Here is a 23,026-nt window from a genome sequence, read left to right as displayed (position 1 = left end):
AAGGCCTGATTCCTACACAGACTTCCTGATAAGATAGTATTCGCAGGAGGCCCTCACCTGCAGAGCAAAGTGATCAGTTGGGTATATAAGGGGGTACCTCTCAGATATCCTGGTCCCAGAGGTTCTCAAACTGTAGCCCACAAACTTCATGCAGGTGGTCTACAGCCTATCTGTAGATTTGAGGTTGAAAATGGGGGATGGCACATCCATTACACGGAATATTCGTATTGATTTTTAATTATATTTTTGTTGTTTCTTTTATTTCTTAGCTTGAAAGAAAGGAAGCTCCACTCTGCATTTAGTTTATAGATAGAAACACTTTATGAAAGCATACAGGCAATTGCACGGAGAGAAAACAGACTGATGCAGATCCCTCTGGCAGTTAAAGAGTTCTTTGTGAAGCCTTCTAATACAGCCAAAATTTATAGGCACCACAAGGCTCAGAACTATGTGCAACTTGCTGATTAGTAAAAGGGAGCTGAACAATACTAAGAGAAGACCACTTATCAGTTTAAAGGCTGTTTGTGGTTTCTACGGCTTCACGGGCATTTTCCAACATCACTTTCACTTTTCGCCACGTCAGTACCTACACAAATCCATTATGGGGGCCGTCAGGTCAATTTTGGTCTTACATTCCCCACTTTTGTGCTTTTAAGTCATAAGAAAGTCTTAAATTCTTTTCCCCGCACTTTCTCCTTTTTCTTCCTTCCTTTTTGTTGTTGGTGGTGGTAGTCAATTACAGTTCTGTGTAATCATGTAATCATGAATAGATGGCTTTGGTCAGCAACCTCGGTAAAGGCGGAATAATCATGTAAGCAAGCAAAATAATCCTATCACACCAATAGACCGCATCATGTGTTGTGGCTGGGAGATTACCTTTGTTGCATGGCAGGTGAGATCATAATTTGTGCATTAAGCTGCAATACAGTGAGCAGCTACAAAAGCATATATTTTTTAATATAGTCATTGCAGGACATGGGTCTTTGTTATAAAATCATCAATTTTGTGAGTTTGGGAAGCAGAGCAGTTAATTCTAAAAATGTATCACATGGCCAACCAGTTGAAGAATATAACATATTTTGATGTGGTCTGTCTTTGTTGATCAACTGGCCAATATATAGTATGGTTCTGAATACTGGTCTGCACAATTATATAAATATCCCTTTTAATGGTTCCATTTGCCCAAGCATAACTAATCTTTGCTACAAGTAATGTTTCTCCATATATAGTGGTACCTCTTCCCAGCAAATCTTATAATGAACAGTTATGATTTCCCCTTCTTTTCGTATTCTTACACACTGAAGTTGCAACTTGGTGGTTCCCTACTCCCAACCCAATTCTTGGTCATCTCCCAGGTGCACTTACTACAAAACAGTTCAGTTTATCAGGTTTCACAAAGAACTTGATGGACTACCCAATCCCACCGGCACCCTACCCATGGACCTGGGAGAATTTGGTATGTTGGTGCCCAAACTCCTTCTAATGGTCAATAGGTCTAGAAGCATCAACACTGCAAGCATCTGCACTGCCATCCATAGAATCTCCATGAATGGTGCCATGGTCACTGATCCTCAGGGATTCTTGAGGTGTTCTTTAGAATCATAGGCTAATTCTGGTGGAATATATCATCCCTGATGGATTTAAGTTGGTCATTGAGAAAATCCAGAACATCTGAGCAGGCCTGGTTTAGCCATGACATTATGAGAAACTAGGTTGGCTAGGAGATCTCTGGTCATGGCACTGAGGGTAGATACAATATGTAGTTCCCCGAGGCCCACCTAGAGATGTGAGAGTTGCACACTGAGGCCCATAGCTTTTTCCAAGTGGCCTAGCCTTTTGTTCCTCAACTGGCTTTCATAACCTTTGTAAGCTGCCAATGTGGTGTTTTCCCCATCCCATAAATGACCAGCCATGTCCTGTTTCTTTACAGGTTTATCTCAACCAGCAGCCTATGCTCGTTGTTCTGTTAGTCCAATGGCTGCACCCTTCATACAGCTAGGAAACTGGAAGGTGACTTAAGAAGCAAGTGACATTCTTACTTGCTGTAGTTGTTTAGGAATGCATATCAACCCAGGAGCCTTGGACCTGGGCTGGTTGGACTGCAGCCTTCCATCATTCCTTACCACTGGCCGTAGTGACTGGGGCTGATGGGATTTGCAGTCCAAAATATATGGAGGGCACCAGGTTGGGGGAGGCTGGTTTGGGTTCTCATTTGAGCTGAGGCCTTTATCCAAGCAACTTCTGTTGCTCCTGGGAATCTGCACTGGGACCTGACCCAGGTCCTGGCCTGTGTGGCCCTTCCTTGGTGACTTGGAAGCTTGCATAGCTTGTGCTGGACTCTCATGGCAGCGCAGTCTCTGCTAGACGTTATTCAGAACCTTGAGGGCTCTCCCAGATTTGCCAGAACAGGGCAAAACCGATCTTCCCCATCTGTCTCTAGGAAACTATCTGGGCTCCTTCTAATCACATTGCTTATTAAAGTACAGGAAATTAAATCCTCACCAGCCTTTTTTACACATAGCGATTTGTCTTGCAGCAGCACAGGCAGGTCAGAGCGGGTCTTCCTGTGCAGAATGCAGTATAAATTGGGAATGAAATAGCACTGCCTCTTCCAGAGATTTAACAACCTAAACAGGCAGAGTATGTATCTAGCAAGGCGAAAGGAGGAACAGAGAATATGTCTTGCACTTATCTGTGCTCCGGCCCGTTGCAAAAGTGATGAAATAGACTTGATTACTCGTATTCCTACCATGACATTGAACTCACCTGCCTTCTGAGGGGGGGGGGATCTAATTCCTTAAATTAGTAATGGGGAACTTGTGCACACTCCATGACAAGCAGTCATTGGCTTCCAATTCCAACTTGGAATCTCAATCTGAAACCACACTAGTGCAAGGCTGGGGAAACTGTGGCCCTCCAGATGTTGTTGGACTACAAGTGCCATCATCTTTGATCATTGGCCACATTGGCTGGGGCTTATGGGAGCTGGAGTCCAACAATACCTAGTGGGTCACAGGTTCCCCAGCCCTGCACTCATTCTTGAATCACACCATAGAACCAGGCTGCATTCACAAAGCCGTTCGTTCCATTTTCCCAGTGTTAATTCCCTCCCACCCCCTATTATATTTAAGTTTTCACATGGTGTAAAAGCTGCTTCCAGAAATATAGCAGACTCTAGAACAAGTTTAGCACTCGTTTCTGTTTTATTTGCTTCCAGCAAAAAGCCTGTTCGCAAATCCACGTTGCTACGTACTAAGTTGCTGATATAGGTGCTCTTGCACAAAATGTTATCATGAATTAGAAGGTATGTCATGGATCATGGACCATGATGACTGGGACTGATGGGACATGCAATTCAAAACATCAGGAGGGCACAAGGTTAAAGATAGCTGCATCATAACAATATATAGTATAGTAGCCAATGGGGTGTCCTCTAGATGTTATTGGACTCCATCTCCCATCAGCCCCAACCAGCATCCTCCAAATGCTTTCAGACTACAAGACCCATCATTCCTGTCCATTGCCCGTGCTGCTTGGGGCTGATGAGGGTTGGATGCCATCTAGAGGGCAACAAGTTGGCTACCCCGATACAGAACTTTGATCCAATCCAGCAGCACCATTGTGGCCTCCAGCACCATGGACAGTTCTCCAGCCTTTTCCCAATCTAAACAAAGATTCAGCTTCCCTCTTTTCGCTTGAGTAGAAGCCAAGCACACTCATGCCTTATTATAGCATGTGTGCCTGAGAAGGGGGATGCCTGAATCAGTAAGAGGCACTGAGTGCTCCAAAAGGGGGGATGTGTGCCAACAAAATAGGGCCTGCATGAAAGAGCTCATCATCCGCAGCCATCCTGGATGAGCTTTTCTTTTGCACCTCCCACCACACACCCCTTCAGGATTACTCATCTCTCGTGCCTAACCCTGCCAAGCCCACACCGTGGTAGAAAAGCAAGGAAGCTGACTAAGGTAAAAGCCGAGTTGCAGCCAGGGCTTAAATATGGGAGGGAAGCATGGAATTATAGGAGGGCAGAACTAACAGAACTATACTAGGTCCATCTGAAAGTCCATCTAGCCCAGCATCCTATTTCCAACAAGACTCAGCCATTGTGATGGCCTAGGACTCGGGCTCGGACTCAGAACCAGAGGAGTCTCAGTCTGCACCGGATCCTTTGCCTCAGGCATCATTTGAACCAAGTCTGGGGCCTGATCCTGAAGAGTCCCAATCTTCACAGGTTCCCCTGCAACAAGCACCAGCTGGGCCGAGTCAGGGGCCTGAGCCTGCCCTGGCTCCAGGTGCAGGGATGACCTCTTGCCCTCTGCTGGGCAATCATGTGCAGCTGCTCCACTGCCAGTTGGGTTAGGAGAGGCTGAGGCGGCCTCTGGGTCTAGTAACCCACCGACATCTCCCAAGCTGCAGAGACTCAGGTCTGAGAGAAGGAGAGACCTGAGTACTCGCAGGAGGAGTGCTCGCCTTCGGGCGAAACAGGGAGGTGAGTCGCTGGGGGATCAGGACCGGCCATATCCCTCCAGTAAGTTGCCAAGCAAGGCATAGTGACTACATACAGAGGAAGGGCTATGGCTCAGGTGTAAAACACAGGTTTAGCAGGTCCCAGCTTCAATCCCCAACATCACCTGCCTAAATCCCTGTAGAGCTGCTGCTATAATCTAGATGGGTCAATGATCTGGCTCAGTGTAAGGCAGCTTCTTGTATTCATTCCTCCTCTGTTTGCCTTCTCTCCAAAGCAGTTGATGATGAGAGATACACTGCAAATATCCATTGATACAGTATTTATTTGTTTGTTTTACATTTATTTATTTGGTTTCTCAAATTACAGTTTTACAATCACATATCCAACATACAACATAAAGACGAGATTCCCTAGAATCTTCTGGACTTCCCTCCTCCCCTTTGTGGGTCCTATTATTAATCATTTCCCCCTGCATCTTTTATAATAATCCCAGTCTTTTACATCTCCATTATATCCAAAATTCACCATTAAACTACAAGTGTTATTCCAATCCTACAATGTTAACTGTTTACAATGGTTTTTAAGATAAATTATAATCTCCCCCCATTCTTTATCAAAATTTTGGTCTTTCTGATTTCGGATTCTTCTGGTCATTTTTGCCATTTCGGCAAAATGATACAGTCTTTAAACCAGGGATGAGGGACCATTGGCCCTCCAGATGTTGCTGGACTCCACCTCCCTTCAGCTGAGCCTGCATAGTCAATAGTCAGGGATGATGGGGGTTGGAATTCAGTAATATCTGGAGGACCACAAGTTTCCCATCCCTGATCAAAACAAACAAGCTGGCAATGAAACAGATGCTTCGGTTTAATACTCAAGAAATGAATTCAACCTTAACTACTTGTGCTTGTTTCCCCATTTCATGGAAGGGTGGGGGGTCTGTGGCCATCCAGATGTTGCTAGGTGACAACTCCCACCATCCCTGATCATTGGTCATAGTGTCTGGGGCTGATGGGAGTTGGAGTCCAGATACATCTAGAGAGCCACAGATCCAGAACTTAGATCCATAGTTCAAGCATAGTCCCAAAAAGCCTATAGTATAACCAGTGCTAAGGGACGCGGGTGGCACTGTGGGTTAAACCACAGAGCCTAGGACTTGCCGATCAGAAGGTTGGCGGTTTGAATCCCCGCAGCGGGGTGAGCTCCCATTGCTCGGTCCCTGCTCCTGCCAACCTAGCAGTTCAAAAGGACGTCAAAGTGCAAGTAGATAAATAGGTACCGCTCCAGCGGGAAGGTAAACGGCATTTCCGTGTGCTGCTCTGGTTCACCAGAAGTGGCTTAGTCATGTGGGCCACATGACCCGGAAGCTGTACGCCGGCTCCCTCAGCCAGTAAAGCGAGATGAGCGCCGCAGCCCCAGAGTCGGCCACGACTGGACCTAATGGTCAGGGGTCCCTTTACCTTACTTTAACTACTTGTGCTTGTTTCCCCATTTCATGGAAGGGTGGGGGGTCTGTGGCCATCCAGATGTTGCTAGGTGACAACTCCCTTCATCCCTTATCATTGGTCATAGTCCAGATACATCTAGAGAGCCACAGATCCAGAACTTAGATCCATAAGTCAAGCAGTTCTCAAAAGGCCTATAGTATAACCAGTGCTACTTTTCTAGAAAAAAAGAGGTGCTGGAACTCACCGTGAACACCTGCCTCCTTCTCTTAGAACGGCAATGGCGCTGACCTGAGAGGTGTTTACAGAGTTTCCAGCTGTAAAAAAGCCCTGAGTACAACCACTAGAATAGTACAGTATTGTAGAGCAGCCTAACTGGCATAAAAGATGGGCAGCACAAAGCAATGGGGGAACTAGAATGCTTTGTCTATGGAGGAAAATTAGATAGAAGAATAAATTGAGTTGGTTTTTTTCCTTTGAAAGGTCACGGTAAGATTGAGAAAGATGACATTATGGCAAAAGGTTTGTTAGCAAGCAGTTACAAAGAACCTAGGAAATGAGAGGCATATAATTAAATGATAATGGAAAAGAGACCTGGGTGCTAATTGATCAGAACAAAAAAAAAGGAATATGATGTGATATTCAGTAAAGAGGTCAACTCTAAATTTTTCAATAAAGGCTGTATACATTGTTACTACGATGGTATTTATTAACACCTGCTCAGCTGGATAAGATCTATTCAGATATGAGGTTCAGGTGCTGGACGTTTCTAGCTATGAATGGGCATCTGGTTCATATATGGTTGGATTGCCAAAAAACTATTTATTTATGTATTTATTTATTTACTGACTGCTCTATACCCAGAGGTCTCAGGGCAGTTCACAGAACAAAATCAAAATATATAAATATAATTATAATATATAAATATTATTCCTGGGGACAAAGCATAGATATAATGGTGCAAATCACAGGGTGCAAATTAAGGGTGTGCTCACTTTAACTGTAGACCACAGTGAAGTTCTCCCCTGGTGCATTTCACAGCTCTTCCCACTCAACACACAAATACACCCCAAGCTGCCCACATCAGCATGGCTTCATTAGTCTCAGATTCACTGCTGTCTGTGTACACACCAAGCAGCATTGATAGGGCAGGGATGTCTTCACACCTTGGCTGGAGATGAATTAGGAACACCTTAAGGACTCTGATCGGCATGAAGCTGGCTTGAGAAAGAACACATCCAACAGTAGCATTTCATGGCAAAGTTATTTGTAGGGTGCATATGCATTTTAGAGAACATCATGTAAACACAGATTAAAAGTCCAGCCTTGGGAAAGCAGTGGAGTGCACAGTAGATGGAAGTTTGAACACAGCTGAAATCCCATGTTAATTCTGTTTAATTGGATTGGGGTGGAGATTTCAAATGGACTAAAATCCCAAATATGAAACATATTAATGACAGAAGGACAGATAGGCAGACATATAAATGGAGCGGGAAGCCACTAGTCCTCACTGTATGGGAATAGCCAGCTGGAACTGGCAGAAATGGGCAAACTTAATGTAACTCGTAGGGTGGCACTGTGGGTAAAAGCCTCAATGCCTAGGGCTTGCCGATCGAAAGGTCGGCGGTTTGAATCCCCGCGGCGGGGTGCGCTCCCATTGTTCGGTCCCAGCGCCTGCCAACCTAGCAGTTTCGAAAGCACCCCCGGGTGCAAGTAGATAAATAGGGACCACTTACTAGCGGGAAGGTAAACGGCGTTTCCGTGTGCGGCTCTGGCTCGCCAGAGCAGCGATGTCACGCTGGCCACGTGACCCGAAAGTGTCTCCGGACAGCACTGGCCCTCGGCCTCTTGAGTGAGATGGGCGCACAACCCCAGAGTCTGTCAAGACTGGCCCGTACGGGCAGGGGTACCTTTACCTTTTAATGTAACTCGTACATAGGAGAAAGGGCAGCTTTCAAAAGAATATGTACATTGAGAGAAGCACGTGTGCTTTATAAATGGCTAGAATGAACATTATGGACATGTAAGACCTGAAAAGAGAGTATTCTTCTAAAATGAAGAACTAAGAGAGCTTACAAGTCAAAGAAGTACACTGACTGAAGATACAATAAGATAATTAATGGTGCTGTTACCAGGAACGGGGAGCTAGTATATTTGCTTTCTGCCATAAAAGTAGATCTAAAAAGGACTCAGTGAAATGTACCGGCAGTTGATTTAACAAGACAGTTTTAAGTTACTGTCACTGCATTTCATATTGCGCAAGCACAGAGACACACATGCACACACACCTCTCTACCTGTGACGCTCAGTGGCATCTTATGAAGGCCAATAGGATAATTGACTTTTCAAACAGGATTAGTCAGATCCATGGAGGACAAGCAATCACCCTTGGATGGTTATTAGCGTGCCGGGGTGTTCAGAAGATTCAGCCTCATGCCAAACAAGTCCCTAAATCTCCCACGATTGCAAACTAGAAGTGATGGCTGAGGGATAGCTAATTGCCTTGTAGTTTCCTAGTCACTTTCTCCTTGAGCGTCTGAACTGCCCGGTGCAGGAGAGCAATGCTACAACTACACGGATGAACTTCAGACTCGCTCTCCTTGAGTGCAGTGTCAGCACTGACCAGTGATGGATGTGTATAATGAAAACATAATGCATAATGATTACAAGAGGGAGCAAATAGACGGGGCTGGAATACTTGTGTGACCTTTCATGGGACATACATAGGAAGTTGCCTCATGCTGAGTCATATCCTTGGGCCTTTTAGTTCAGTATTGTCTACAACAGGCATAGGCAAACTCAGCCCTCCAGATGTTTTGGGACTACAACTCCCATCATCCCTAGCTAACAGGACCAGTGGTCAGGGATGATGGGAGTTGTAGTCCCAAAACATCTGGAGGGCCGAGTTTGCCTATGCCTGGTCTACAATGACAGCCAGCAGCTCTCCAGCGTTTCGGACGGGGTCTCTCTCATGTGTACCTGGGCTTTGAACCTGAGACTTTCTACATGCAAAGCAGATGCTCTACCACTAAGCTGTGGATCTTCAAGATAGCTATCACACTGACTATATCCAATGGTACCCATGCATTTACTGGTGGCACAGTCTGTCATGTGCAGTCCGGTGTCCTGTTGGGTCAGAAGAAAGGTCCATCTGGTTGATAGCCTCATCATCCATGAATGTCTCTAAACCTCTTTCAAGTCATCTAAGTCAGTGTTTCCCAACCGGTGTTCCGCGGCACACTAGTGTGCCGCGAGACGTTGCCTGGTGTGCCGCGAGATGTTGCCTGGAGGGAGGCGGGCGAGTCGGACGGCGAGAGGCGGGGCAGCGGCGGCGAGGAGAGGCCGCCCAGCGCGGGGCTCTCGCCGTCTGCCTGCCTGGCTGCCTGCGTGGCGCTGACGTCACGGGGCTGTAACGTGCCCCACATAGGCACACGCGGGGCGGCGAGCGAGCTCCCTCCCACATCCCATCGCCGCTCGCTTCGGCCGGCCTACTGGGCTGTCGCAGGCGGAAGGCCTGCGCATGCGCGAGGTTTTCGCGCCTTCGGGATTCCCTTCATGCCTTCCTCCTCCCGGGTCCTTGAGAGCGCGGGAAGCGGCAGCGCGAGACCGGCGTTGAGCCTGGTAGGTATTGCGCTTGCCAAGGCAGTCATTTGGGAAATGAAAACTTGCAAAGCAAGCAACCAGTTCAATCTGAAGTACGTGTATTCTTAATATCCTGTATCTGAAACCTGTTCTGCCCCCTCCCCCACACTTGGTGCCATTTTCATCTACACATGCAGCAGAGTAAGTTGACCCAGAATAGTACCAATTCAGATGGCAGATGGGAGAATGACAGTGCTGAATGCTTTCCCATGTAGAACAGTCCCTGCAAATAAAAACCTAGCATATTTGGAAGAGGGATGCTAGCCTAACCATTACCTTCTATGCTGTTACTATTTTTTTTTTTTTTTTACATAAGTAAAAAGTGACCTTTCCCCATCTGGCATGGTGGTGTGCCTCGAGATTTTTTTCATGAAACAAGTGTGCCTTTGCCCAAAAAAGGTTGGGAAACACTGATCTAAGTAACTGATTACTCCCCCAACCCACCCACAATTTGCATTGTGTTTCATTTGCATTGCGCTTCATGATGATGATGATGATTCTCAAATGTCCAATATTTCCTAGGCATACCTGAAGATGGTGGGGATTGACCTGGGACCTTGTGCATGCAAGGAAGTTGGTCTGCTGCTGAGCTATGACTCTTCCCCTAGAGCTGGTGCCCTGGAGTTGGCATAGTTAATGCCATCCCATAGGGAAGAGAGGGGGAAAGGGCAAACAAAACTTGCCACAGGAAGGTTGGTGTTCATGGCGAGCGACACAAAACCGCCATTCAGTGAATTTATTTACATATCAGTGTACACTGTGCTGCACATAATCAAATTAAGAATTCTTCCGCAAAGGGTGTACAATCTACAATAATGAATGTGAGCAAGACAATAACGCTCCACAGTTTAAAATGCACATCTCCCATGCCATTACGCCAGGTATACTAAAACTGCCACACCCAACCAGAACCAGAGTGCATCGCAGCATAGGGTCAACAGGGGTTGCTCAGCTGAGTTGTGATCAAGACTTCTTGCACCTCTGAGCGGTGGCTCCCATAAATACCTGAGGGGGAACAAGCTCAAGCTCAGAACATAGGCTGAAGTCTCTCAGGTGTTTCCCTTCTCTCTCACGCCAGCCCTCTCCTCCAGGAAGCTTTCGACCTCCATCTTGACAGAGCTTTGCGTGCTAACTCTTCATATGAGGCCTATAATGTGCTCTGACTGGGAACGTTATTTGATTTAAATTCCCCCTGATTGCCTGTTGAATTAATTGCATAACCATACCCTCTGCATAAGAGCAAGCGGGGGGGGGGAACCCTGCATAAATTTCATCTACTGCGTTCCTCTTTTTCATCTTGTAAGCAATACACACTTTTTAAAAGCAAAAAATCAAAGAAATGAACTATTGGGATCCAGTCACTGTCTGTTGAAAGCTATTAATGTCCTGATGCATTTCTTATCCCGTTGTCTCAAAATGTATCAAGTGCTTTCATGAATAGCTAAGTTTAGTCTTTGCCAGCCTGGTGCCCTCTGCTACCACAGCACCCCAATCTCCAAGCAGCGCAAGATTCTTGGGGTTCCATACACTTCCTCAGGGTTTGGTTTCCTTGGAATGAGGGACAGTGGAGACTTGGTGTCTTTAGGATACAGTGGTACCTCAGGTTACAGACGCTTCAGGTTACAGACTCCGCTAACCCAGAAATAGTACCTCGGGGTAAGAACTTTGCTTCAGGATGAGAACAGAAATCAAGCGTCAGCAACGCGGCGTCAGCAGGAGGCCCCATTAGCTAAAGTGGTACCTCAGGTTAAGAACAGTTTCAGGTTAAGAACAGACCTCCAGAACCAATTAAGTTCTTAACCCGAGGTACCACTGTATATGGTTTATTTACACATATATACAACCCGAGCCTAGGGACGTGGGTGGTGCTGTGGGTTAAACCACAGAGCCTAGGACTTGCTGATCACAAGGTCAGCACTTCAAATCCCCGCGATGGGGTGAGCTCCCATTGCTCAGTCCCTGCTCCTGCCAACCTAGCAGTTCGAAAGCACATCAAAGTGCAAGTAGATAAATAGGTACCACTCCGGCAGGAAGGTAAATGGTGTTTCCGTGCGCTGCTCTGGTTTGCCAGAAGCAGCTTAGTCATGCTGGCCACATGACCTGGAAGCTGTATGCTGGCTCCCTCAGCCACTAAAGCGAGAAGAGCGAGATGAACCCCAGAGTCGGTCATGACTGGACCTAATGGTCAGGGGTCCCTTTACCTTTACCTTTACAACCTGAGCCTAAGATGGAGGGGCTCAGAGCATTAACACTCCAGATGATCTTTTCTTCTCCCACAGTCACAGCCTTGGATCTGAGCAGAAATCAAGCATGACTCTGTCTCTCTAGCTTATGCCTGCAGCCTCCCCTCTCACATACACAACTGTTTGGCTCTTGTCTCCTGACTACCAGCCAGGTGAGGGAGAGGACCTACCCTTTTGTCTTTCATTACTGTCTTTAGGGCCATTAACTCACAAATAAACTTGCCCAACTAGTTCAACAAAGGGATCCTCCATTAGAGTTTTAACCCTTGCTGGATCCGGGATCCCAGGGATTAAAAGGGACTCAGGCATCATACTGACTGACACCATCCCCCCAAAAACCTCACAACCCCTCCATAGGTTTGGACTACAATTCCCATCAGCCCCCATTGGCTGTGATGGCGGGAGCAGATGAGAGCCGTTGTCCAAAACACATTTTTATTATTGTTATTGATTTATTTACTGTGCAGTATTTATAGCCTGTTCTTCGTTGAATGTTTTCAGTCGCAGAGCAGGTTACAGAGTAATGCAAATAAACAGAGAAAAACAAGAGACAAAAATTACAAAATAACATAAATAGCAATTCTGCCGTAAGGGAAAGAAGCAAAACCACAATAGCAAAAATTAATATTTCAAGTTTAACCGAATGCCTGGGGGGAACCAAACGAGACATTCAAACAGGTCTTTCCCCGCATATGGCAGCCCACTACCTCCCTCTATGTCTCTAACCCAAATAGGGCCTTTCTCCATGCCAGCAGATTCTCACGCCTTGGCTTTTGGGTAACTTAACTCCTTTCCCCTTACTCTCCAACCAATCCAGGCTCTCAACCCAAGTAGAGTGGCAGGATCGTTGCCCACAAACATAGTCCAACCCCCTGCAATGCAGGAATCTCTCTCCGCTCGTCCACAGCAGCAACAGAGCAAAAAGCATACTGGAAAGATAAATAGACTGCCAATGAGACACAACCGGTGTTTCTTTCCCATTTCCAGTCCTGAGGAAGCTCACGGGCCCAAGACCCATTAAGCTGTTAGGCAGAGACCTGCAGATAGATTTGCTGGGCTCTCCCTTCCCTCTTCTCCTTTGCCAACTGGCACAAACAGCTTTCTGGGTCCTCCAGGTCCATATGGGGTTGTATTCAGCTAACTTGTACTCAGAGCAGACCCACTGAATTGGATAGACCCAAGTTACTCATGTGCATTAATCTCAATGGCTCTACAATCCAGATAAGACACCAGGTTGACAAAAGCTGACCAAGTGCTTAACCATTGCATTCATCCGTTGCATTTTTCGGAGGATGTCAGACTTGCCCCTCTGCTATTTCATGGCAATCCCCATTGGGGCAGTTGCCGGCCTGTGGCTTTGCTGCAGTGTGAAAAGCATTGAACATGACTCTTGGACTGCATGCATGCTCATGATCTTCCTTTGGGGGGGGGGGATATGAGGATGCTCAAAAAGGAATTACTCACAGACAAATGGCATTTGCTCAGGGTATACTTGAGGCAATTGTTAAAAGCCTTATTCCTCTCCCAGAAGCGATTAGCTCTGCTTGGCTTGGCAGATAAGCATCCCCATCTACTGGGCATTTGAAGGAATGCAACCAGAAGCCACCCCAAGGGCTACTGACTTGTGGTGGCCATGGTGGTGGTTTGCATAAGTCTAATGTTTATGGTGGGGTGAGGAAGGGAAGGGAAACGGCAGTTGCTTTACTGATGCTCCAAGAGTCGCTTGCATGCTTGGTTGGAAATCCAGTTGATGTTCTCCGTGATATACGCCTGCATTTCCCAGCCTGGCATTGGCCAGATGTTTTGGATTACAACTGCCTTAGGGCTAGCGGAAGTTGTAGTCCAAAATATCTGGAGGGCACCAAGTTGGGGAAGGCTGCCATATACCATGGAGAATATTGATCGCGTTGACCAGCACTGAGGAATGCTGGTATATGGAACTTTGCAGCCTAAGCAGTATTTTAATTGTGTGGCCTTCGTTAGGTTGCGAGTTTTTTCTTTCAACTGGTTATTATCAATGTCTGGTTCTATGGTAATTAAATGGCAGTAATAGCAGTATTTTATGTGCTCCAACAAGGAGCGCAGTGGTGTGCTTAGTTTCTGTTCTGAAAGTCTCTAGGAGAAATTGATAACAAACAAACAAAGGTAAAAGACCCCTGACAGTTAAGTCCAGTCTCGAATGACTGGGGTTGCGGCGCTCATCTCACTTTACAGGCCGAGGGAGCCAGCGTTTGTCCGCAGACAGTTTTTCCAGGTCATGTGGCCAGCATTACTAAGCCGCTTCTGATGAAACCAGAGCAGCACACGGAAACGCCGTTTACCTTCCCACCGGAGTGGTATCTATTTCTCTACTTCCACTTTGACGTGCTTTCGAACTGCTAAGTTGGTAGGAGCTGGGACCGAGCAACAGGAGCTCACTCCATCGCTGGGATTCGAACCACCGACCTTCTGATTGGCAAGCCGAAGGCGCTCAGTGGTTTAGACCACAGTGCTACCCGCGTCCCGTGTAACTTGATAACAAGCAACTGATAAATCATCATCATCTTCTTCTTCACACCAACCCTGTGAGATAGGTTAAGCTGAAGAGTTGTTGACTATCCCAAGAGCTTCGTGGCGCAATAAGGACATTACCCAGATTCCACTGGGCCTCCGTCAGCAATCTAAGCCAGTGTTTCCCAAACGGTGTTCTGTGGCACATTAGTGTTCCGCGAGATGTTGCCTGGTGTGCCGCGGCGGCGGCGGCTACTACTGCAAAGCAGGGAGAGAAGGAGGCGGCGGCGGCGGCGGGGAGCCGGGCAGGGAAGTTGCTGCTGGGGATGAAGAGGCGGCGGCAGCGGGAGGCGGACTTCTCTCCCTCTCTGGTGCTGCTGCTGTGAGGCGCTTGCCAGCCCACCGGCCCCTCCTGAGCGGGATATGGGTGGGCGGACGGGGTGGGTGGGGGAGAGGCGCCGGGCCCGCCTCGTGCCCTGACAGGAGCTGCCGCTGCGCCCGCCGGCGCCCTTGACGCGGCGCCCCTCACAGTGGCATAGCGTGGGGGGTGCCAGGGGTGCCGGCCGCACCGGGCACAACATGGGGGGGGCGTGAGTCCAGAGGGAAGGGACAACTTCCTTCCTCCGCCGGGCTCCCCGCCGCCACCGCCAGCCTTGCGCCCTAGGGCGTGCGCGCGCCCCGCCGCCGCTGCGGCTGCGCTCCACTCACTGCTCGCAGGAGGAGCAGCCGCTGCAGCAGCGCCGACGCTGCCACCGACGCCTGGCCGGGCACGGGCAGCCTCCGCACCCCGACGCCGACGCCATCCCCTCGGCCCAGCCACAGGCGGCGGCTGCTTCTGCCGACTGGGAGGGAGGAGAGCTCTGAGGGGCCTCGCCGCGCCCTGCGCTCCCCAAAACCCTCCGAGAGGAAGCCGGTGGGCGGGCGAGGGTCTCCCGGCGGAAGGGGGCGCCGCTGGCTCCGGCTCTCAGCGCAAGTCTCAGCCACGGGGGGGGGCGGGCGAGGACGGAGCGCGGCTGGAAGCCCCCGGACCCGGCCGGGAGGAGGAGAGGTGCTCGCCAAGCCCGGATCTGGAGCGCCTCGGAGCGTGGGCTCCACCTACAGCCCAAGGAGAGGAGGGAGCGGGGAGGCGCGCAAGGGGAGGGGGCTTCGGCTGCCTCGGCCCGCGGGGGCTCCGCAAATAATAAATTTAATAAATTCCTGCTGAGCCTTTGGGGGGGTCCTTGGCTCCTTCGCTCGCCCCCAGCCCCAGTGGCGTAGCATGGGGGGGTGCAGGGGGGCCGGCCGCAACATCTGGGGGGGCGCGCTCGCACTCGAGTGCTAAAATCCACGTGTTAGGGGGCGCAAATTACTTGCCTTGCCCCGGGTGCTGACAACCCACGCTACGCCACTGGTCATCGGCTCCGGTTGTTGCCTTTCTCCGCCGAGGTCGGTGGACCTTGCGCCCGGTGGACATGAGCCAACAGTGTGACGCGGCAGCTAAAAAAGCCAATGCAATTCTGGGCTGCATCAATAGGAGTATAGCATCTAGATCAAGGGAAGTAATAGTGCCACTGTATTCTGCTCTGGTCAGACCTCACCTGGAGTACTGTGTCCAGTTCTGGGCACCATAGTTCAAGAAGGACACTGACAAACTGGAACGTGTCCAGAGGAGGGCAACCAAAATGATCAAAGGCCTGGAAACGATGCCTTATGAGGAACGGCTAAGGGAGCTGGGCATGTTTAGCCTGGAGAAGAGGAGGTTAAGGGGTGATATGATAGCCATGTTCAAATATATAAAAGGATGTCACATAGAGGAGGGAGAAAGGTTGTTTTCTGCTGCTCCAGAGAAGCGGACACGGAGCAATGGATCCAAACTACGAGAAAGAAGATTCCACCTAAACATTAGGAAGAACTTCCTGACAGTAAGAGCTGTTCGACAGTGGAATTTGCTGCCAAGGAGTGTGGTGGAGTCTCCTTCTTTGGAGGTCTTTAAGCAGAGGCTTGACAACCATATGTCAGGAGTGCTCTGATGGTGTTTCCTGCTTGGCAGGGGGTTGGACTCGATGGCCCTTGTGGTCTCTTCCAACTCTATGATTCTATGATTCTATGACCCCGAGCCTAGGCTTCCTTCCCGCACCCCGCTTTCCGAAGACCGCACACCAGTTGGGCCAGTACATATTCCCCTCCCGTGACTGGAGCGGAATAGCCCTTTCTCTTCTTCCCCAACCCTTGTCGTTGGAGGAGTCCCTCAGTCCCTCGCTTTGCTGCCTCCTCCCCCCCCCCACCCCCAAAGCTTGGAGGTTCCCCGGCAAGGGGGAGGGGAAAAAATTGAAAGTTACACTTTCGTGCGTCCCTCCCGGCGTGACGCTGCGCGCTGACGTCACGGGGCTGTAATGGTGGTGTGCCTCGAGATTTTTTTCATCAAACAAGTGTGCCTTTGCCCAAAAAAGGTTGGGAAACACTGATCTAAGCCCATAACAACAACAGATGGGAGAGTAAAGGAGGGGAATCATGTGATGCCTGAATCACGTGGAACTATTTCTTCAAACCTGTTTCATTCTGCACAGTCGGTAGAGCATGAGACTCATAATTTCAGGGTCTTGGGTTTGGGCCACACATTGGGCAAAAAAAGATTCCTGCATTGCATTGAGGGGATGGAGGACTCCCTATGAAGAAAAGTTGCAGCATTTGGGACTTTTTAGTGCCAACCTAGCAGTTCGAAAGCACATCAAAGTGCAAGTAGATAAATAGGTACCGCTCCAGCGGGAAAGTAAACGGCGTTTCTGGGCGCTGCTCTGGTTCGCCAGAAGCGACTTAGTCATGGTGGCCACATGACCCGGAAGCTGTATGCCGGCTCCCTTGGCCAGTAAAGCGAGATGAGCACCGCAACCCCAGAGTCAGCCGCGACTGGACCTAATGGCCAGGGGTCCCTTTACCTTTAGTGCAGGGAAAAAGCAAGTATGAGGCAACATGATAGACGTTTATACAATTATGCATGGCATGGAGAAAGTTGATGGAGAAAAGTTTTTTCTCCTGTTTTCATGACACTAGAATTCAGCAGTGGCGTAGCGTGGGTTGTCAGCACCCGGGGCAAGGCAAGTAATTTGCACCCCCTAACCCATGGATTTGCACCCCCTAACCCTAACCCCCAGATGTTGCGCCCCCTAACCCTAACCCCCAGATGTTGCGCCCGGTGCGGCCGGCCCCCCCTGCACCCCCCCACGCTACGCCACTGGAATTCAGGGACATCCAAGGAGCTGAATGTTGGAAGATTGAGGATGGATCAATGAAAGTACGTCACACAGTGCATAGATGAACTATGGAACTCGCTCCTGCAGGACTGGTGGCTTTAAAAGACAGGTGGCTTGAAGACTGGTCAAATTCAGGGAGGAAAGGGCTATTGATGGGCACTGACCCATGTTGCAGGCATTGTAATATTATGCTAGCTTGAAATACAGCACTGAGGGCCAGTCTATACCTCGGCTTAATGTGGATCGCTCATCCATGTAACATTCTCCTCCAAATACTGTCTCCTCCTCTCTAAATCTTGAGGTTCTCTATGCTTTGAAAAATCCTAATAAGACAGCTACCTCAATTGCATAGGGAATCTCCATATTTAGGGATTCCCTGGAGTCAGAAGATCCCTTCCTCTTGTGCGTGGGTGGTGCTGTTTTGGCTACATAAGTATCAACACTCACTGCCTGAACATTGTAAATAGCGGGAATGGTACAACACCCATGTTGGAGGCGTGATAATATCACACTGGTATAGAATACCAAAAAAAAAAAAAACCACCAAGTTACGCCTGCTTGTAACACTACAGATCTATGCAATTAGAAGCATCTCAAAGAATTGCATGTGGGATATTAATTCCCCAGAGTAGGCGGTGCCTGATAACACACACAGGGACCAAGCATGTAAAAAATAAATCGTTGGAATACACAAACCCACATTGAGGAAAGTAGGTACAAGCAATAAGATATTTCATCATTCTCAGAATGTGGATAGATGTACATAAAATCAAGAGCCAGCATGAGTTGTCTCACTGTATGTAGGAATATAGAAAGCTACCTTATACAGAGACAGACTGTGGATCCATCCATCTTGTAGGGATGCGGGTAGCGCTGTGGTCTAAACCACTGAGCCTCTTGTGCTTGCCGATCAGAAGGTTGACGGTTCAAATCCCTGCACTGGGGTGAGCTCCCATTGCTCTGTCCCAGCTCCTGCCAACCTAGCACGCCAGTGCAAGTAGATAAATAGGTACCGCTGAGGAGGGAAGGTAAACAGCATTCCTATGCTCTCTGGTTTCCATCACGGTGTTCCGTTGTGCCAGAAGTGGTGTAGTCATGTTGGCCACATGGCCTGGAAAGCTGTCTGTGGACAATTGAGACAGGTTAGAGATTCTGCTGGTTTACTGCCCACCTTACTGCAGTAGCATAGCATGGGGGGGCAGGCACAGGGCTCCAAAATTTCAACACTCGGTGCTACCTCAACAGAGCTGCACCCTTCCATTGCTGGACTCCATTGAAAATAGCTAATCCATACAAACCAGAAAGTGACCTCTCCAGGCAATGGAACGGTTCTTCTTTTCTTATTTCTGTGGCTGAGATCACCTGGGTGACATTAGGAGCTGAACGTGCATGTGTACTCCATCCATTTCCCTCCCCACCCCACTCTGCCTGGCCCCGGGCCCTGACAACCCACGCTACACCACTGCCTTGTTGCCCTGCCCACGGGGCTGTCCCAACATACCATCTGCCCAACTCCTGTTAGGAGTGAAGGCGACAAAGAAGGCATACTTTGCCACCTCCATTGCATCCTCATTGTGGTGTCCAGCAGAACTCTTCTGGTTAGTGTAGGGTTTTAAAGTCTGGCCCAAAGGAGATGACAGAATGGAATGCTCTTCCCAAAGAGGCTCACCTGGCACCGTCATTACAGATCTTCAGTTGCCTGGCAAAAAAAATAAATAATAATCCTCCTCTCCCAGGCCTTTGGCTAATTAATTTACGGCCTTTTATAGTGTGGTGGGTATTGTTTTTTTATTTGTTTTGATTTTTTTGTGTTTTTATATTGTAAACCATCCTGTGATCCTGGGATGGTGGGCAGTATAGAAATTTAAAAACTAAACCATGGGTAGGCAAACTAAGACCCAATCGCCTTCTCAACCTGGCCCGCGGACAGTCCAGGAATCAGCATGTTTTTGCATGAGTAGAATGTGTACTTTTATTTAAAATGCATCTCTGGGTTATTTGTGGGGCATAGGAATTGGTTCATTTTTCTCTCTCCAAAATATAATCCGGCCACCCACAAGGTCTGAGGGACAGTGGACCGGCCCCCTGCTGAAAAAGTTTGCTGACCCCTGAACTAAACCATAATAAGCTCAGCCTTTCCTCTTCAGTTGCCAGACATACCTTCCACCGCTAAAGGCTATCCCTTCCTGCTTTCAGCTCTCCCTCTCTCTCCCATGCTTCTGATGAGCTGTTTGTCTTTTCAGGTTGATTGAAAATGCTATTTGTACTATTATACCTTTTTTATTTTAAAAAGTCACAGCACCTTTTCTTTAAAAAGAAAAACAAAACAAAACAAACCTCCAGTTGTTTGTCTCTTGTCTGCCCCAGGGAGAGAAAAGAAAGGAGCAGAACTCAGCAGCAGAACTCATGCTTTGCAGGCGAAATCATCAAGATTCTATCCCTGGCTTCCCTAAGGGGGGGCTGGGAGAAAGAGCCATCTCAAACCCTGAAGATCTACCTCTGCTCCTTGCAAATAACGTTGAGTTAGATGGGCAAATGGTCTAACATGAGCAGGGCTCTTCCCGATGTCACAGAAACCCAGGCCCCACCTGCACTATGCATTTAAAGAAGTATCATCCCACTTAAAACAGTTGAGGCACACACACACCCAGGCAACTTGGGAAGTATAGCCTGTTAAGAGGATACTGGGAGTTGTTAGGAGATACACACACACACACACACACACACACACACACCGTTCCCATCCCAGAGCTACAATTCCCAGAATTCCCTGGGAAGAGGCATTGATTGTTAAACCACTCCGGGTATTGTAGACGTACAGTTCCCATGGGGCTATTTAAGGAAGCAGTGGCAGTTTAAAGTGGTATGAAACTGCTTTAAATATATAGTGCAGATGGGCTCCCAGTTAATCAGTGCTTTGCATGGCCTCTTCTGTCTCAGACTGTCCTGGTGAAAAAGGTGGGATTATAAATACAACTAACCAATCAATTTATGTTACGCTGCTATGTAAATACTTTTGGGAATCAATCAGTCAATGGAATTGTGAGAATGGATTCCAAACATCATTCTTACAAATACTGTAATAGGTTAAGAGAGTGCTTTTTTTTCTAAAAAGGTGTTTAGGGGTACTCTCATTTTCTGTCTCATATTGAAATGCTGCCCCTCAATGAGGCCAAATGTAGATTCACAAAATGTTTTGGAGTATTTGTACCCCTGCATCCCCTCCCCAAAAAGCACTGGGTTAAGATCTGGTGAAGTACAACAACCACCTTGTAAAGTATACAGTTTTGGGTTCCCCCCCCCTACCCCTTTTATTTTTCCTTCTACATGGGTTCTGTTTTTCTTTTTCTCTCTTTTAAATATGTCTCACCATGTTTAGTGCAGGGGTGGCGCTGTGAGTTAAACCATAGAGCCTAGAACTTGCCAATCAGAAGGTCGGCGGTTCGAATCCCCGCAACAGGGTGAGCTCCCGTTGCTCAGTCCCAGCTCCTGCCAACCTAGCAGTTCGAAAGCACCTCAAAGTGCAAGTAGATAAATAGGTACCACTCCGGCGGGAAGGTAAACGGCGTTTCCATGCGCTGCTCTGGTTCGCCAGAAGCAGCTTAGTCATGCTGGCCACATGACCCGGAAGCTGTACGCCAGCTCCCTCGGCCAATAAAGCGAGATGAGCACTGCAACCCCAGAGTCGTCCGCGACTGGACCTAATGGTCAGGGGTCCCTTTACCTTTAGCTATGTTTAGTGCACCTATAGCTGTGTACTTTTTGAACTTTCAATAAAGATGTTAACAAAAATAAAAATCAGTCAATGGAATTAGGGCCTTGCAATACTGAAGAAGCTGGCGGGTGTGACCCAATCTGCTGGCAGCCGCTCCCTAACCCCTCTCCCTCTCTTCCTCCCCAAGGTGGTGAGCCAGATTGACAAGCTGACTTCGGACTTTGAGTTTGAGCTGGAGCCGGACGACTGGACCACAGCCACCGTGAGCAGCACATCCAGCAGCGAGAAGGGAGGTGGGATGTTTGACCTCGGGCACCTCGATTTCATGACCTCCGATATCCTCTCTGACAGCTGGGAGTTCTGCTCCTTCCTGGAAGCCTCCACCCCGTCCGATTCGGGCGACGGCTCAGAGCAGCAACAAGGGCGCCAGCCTGACTACCGGCTGATGAATGGCGGGGTGCTGACCCCCAATGGACCCCGGGTGGAGACCCCAGACTCTTCCAGCGAGGAGGCCTTCAGCTCTGCCCTGAGCCACAAAGCCCAGCACCAGAGGACACCTGGGACACGGGAACGAGTGCGGTTCAGTGACAAAGTCCTCTACCACGCCCTGTGTTGCGATGATGATGAGGAAGCAGACAATGTCCCACCTCCCGAGGACCCTCCTGAGGAGCTGAGCGAGATGACACTCAAGGCGGCGCCCGCCGTCAAGGCAGCACTGCGGCGGTCGCCTCACCTGAGTAGCACTCAGCAGCGGAAGCTGACGCGGAACAGCAGCACCCAAACGGTGTCGGACAAAAGCACGCAAACGGTGCTGCCCTATGTCTCGGGGAAACAGAAAGCAAAAAGCAAGAACTGAGCGCCAGCTGGGCAGGGGTTTGGGGGAGAGGGGAAAGCTGCAGATATATATAAATCTCTCTATATATTTAAGTCAATAAATGATAATGATATGATTACAAAAAAAATATATGGTGGCAGGATATCATCGTGAACTACCTAACCATTCATGTTGAGACTCAGGGATTATTTTGAAAAAAAAGATCTGTTTTATTTCTTGAATGGCTTCCCTTTTTTTGCAGCTCAGTAAATGTGTGGTGCTTATTCACAAATATCAAACACAAACACACACACACACATAAACCTCTTTTTAGGATGCAGGTGCTTTTTGGCTTTCTTGAAAGAGCTCTGAAAATATGCCCCAGAAGATCAGCCAGGTTTCTCTGGACAGAGTGATTGGCAAGCACTCTCTCCCAAAAGATCTTGGGAAACAAGACTGATCTCAAGAGGCTGAAGAAAGCTGGTGATGGGCAGGTGATATGGAAGGAATTTAGGCTCCCTGTTTTTATACAATGTGAAGCCACAACAAGCTGATGACTCTGTTGCTCTGACCTGCCTTGTGAATCCTCCAGTATCTGTTGATATTAAGGCTGTATACAAACTGTACATTGAAGGTACATGGCTTTCTGCTAAGGATCTTGGGAACTGCAGTTTACCCCTCACATAGCTCAACAAACTACAGTTCCCAGGATGATTTGGGGGAAGCTATTGATATAGATATTCAACAAAGTTTTACTCAGAGTAGAAGCACTGAATCAGGTCTACTCTGAGCAAAGTGCAGTTGCATACCATCTGTGCTTTTAATGTATGGTATGTACACATCCCAAGACTCTCTCAACTTACAGGTTTGTGAGTTTCTTCCACCATAAATGGTAAAGGAATCCCTCTCAGACTCCACAGCCCACATTTGGGCTAGTTTGCTCCACTATCATCTTGGAAAACCAGGAAGATAATGAGAA

The 23,026-nt window shown here is 48.3% G+C and overlaps 1 protein-coding gene across 1 annotated transcript in view; it reads left to right on the top strand.

Annotated features, from left to right (window-relative positions):
- INSYN1 (inhibitory synaptic factor 1) overlaps positions 1-22,195 on the top strand; it is a 118,495-nt gene extending 96,300 nt beyond the window's left edge. The window contains exon 3 of the mRNA XM_028706582.2: positions 21,421-22,195. Coding sequence (XP_028562415.2) covers positions 21,421-22,089 — 669 coding nt within the window. The 3' untranslated portion in view covers positions 22,090-22,195. The remainder of the gene's footprint in view (positions 1-21,420) is intronic.
- Positions 22,196-23,026: the final 831 nt, after the last annotated feature.

This window comes from Podarcis muralis, chromosome 14, assembly GCF_964188315.1.
Source record: "Podarcis muralis chromosome 14, rPodMur119.hap1.1, whole genome shotgun sequence".
In the NCBI taxonomy this organism is placed as follows: domain Eukaryota; kingdom Metazoa; phylum Chordata; class Lepidosauria; order Squamata; family Lacertidae; genus Podarcis; species Podarcis muralis.
This window is presented reverse-complemented; position numbering and strand designations above follow the sequence as displayed.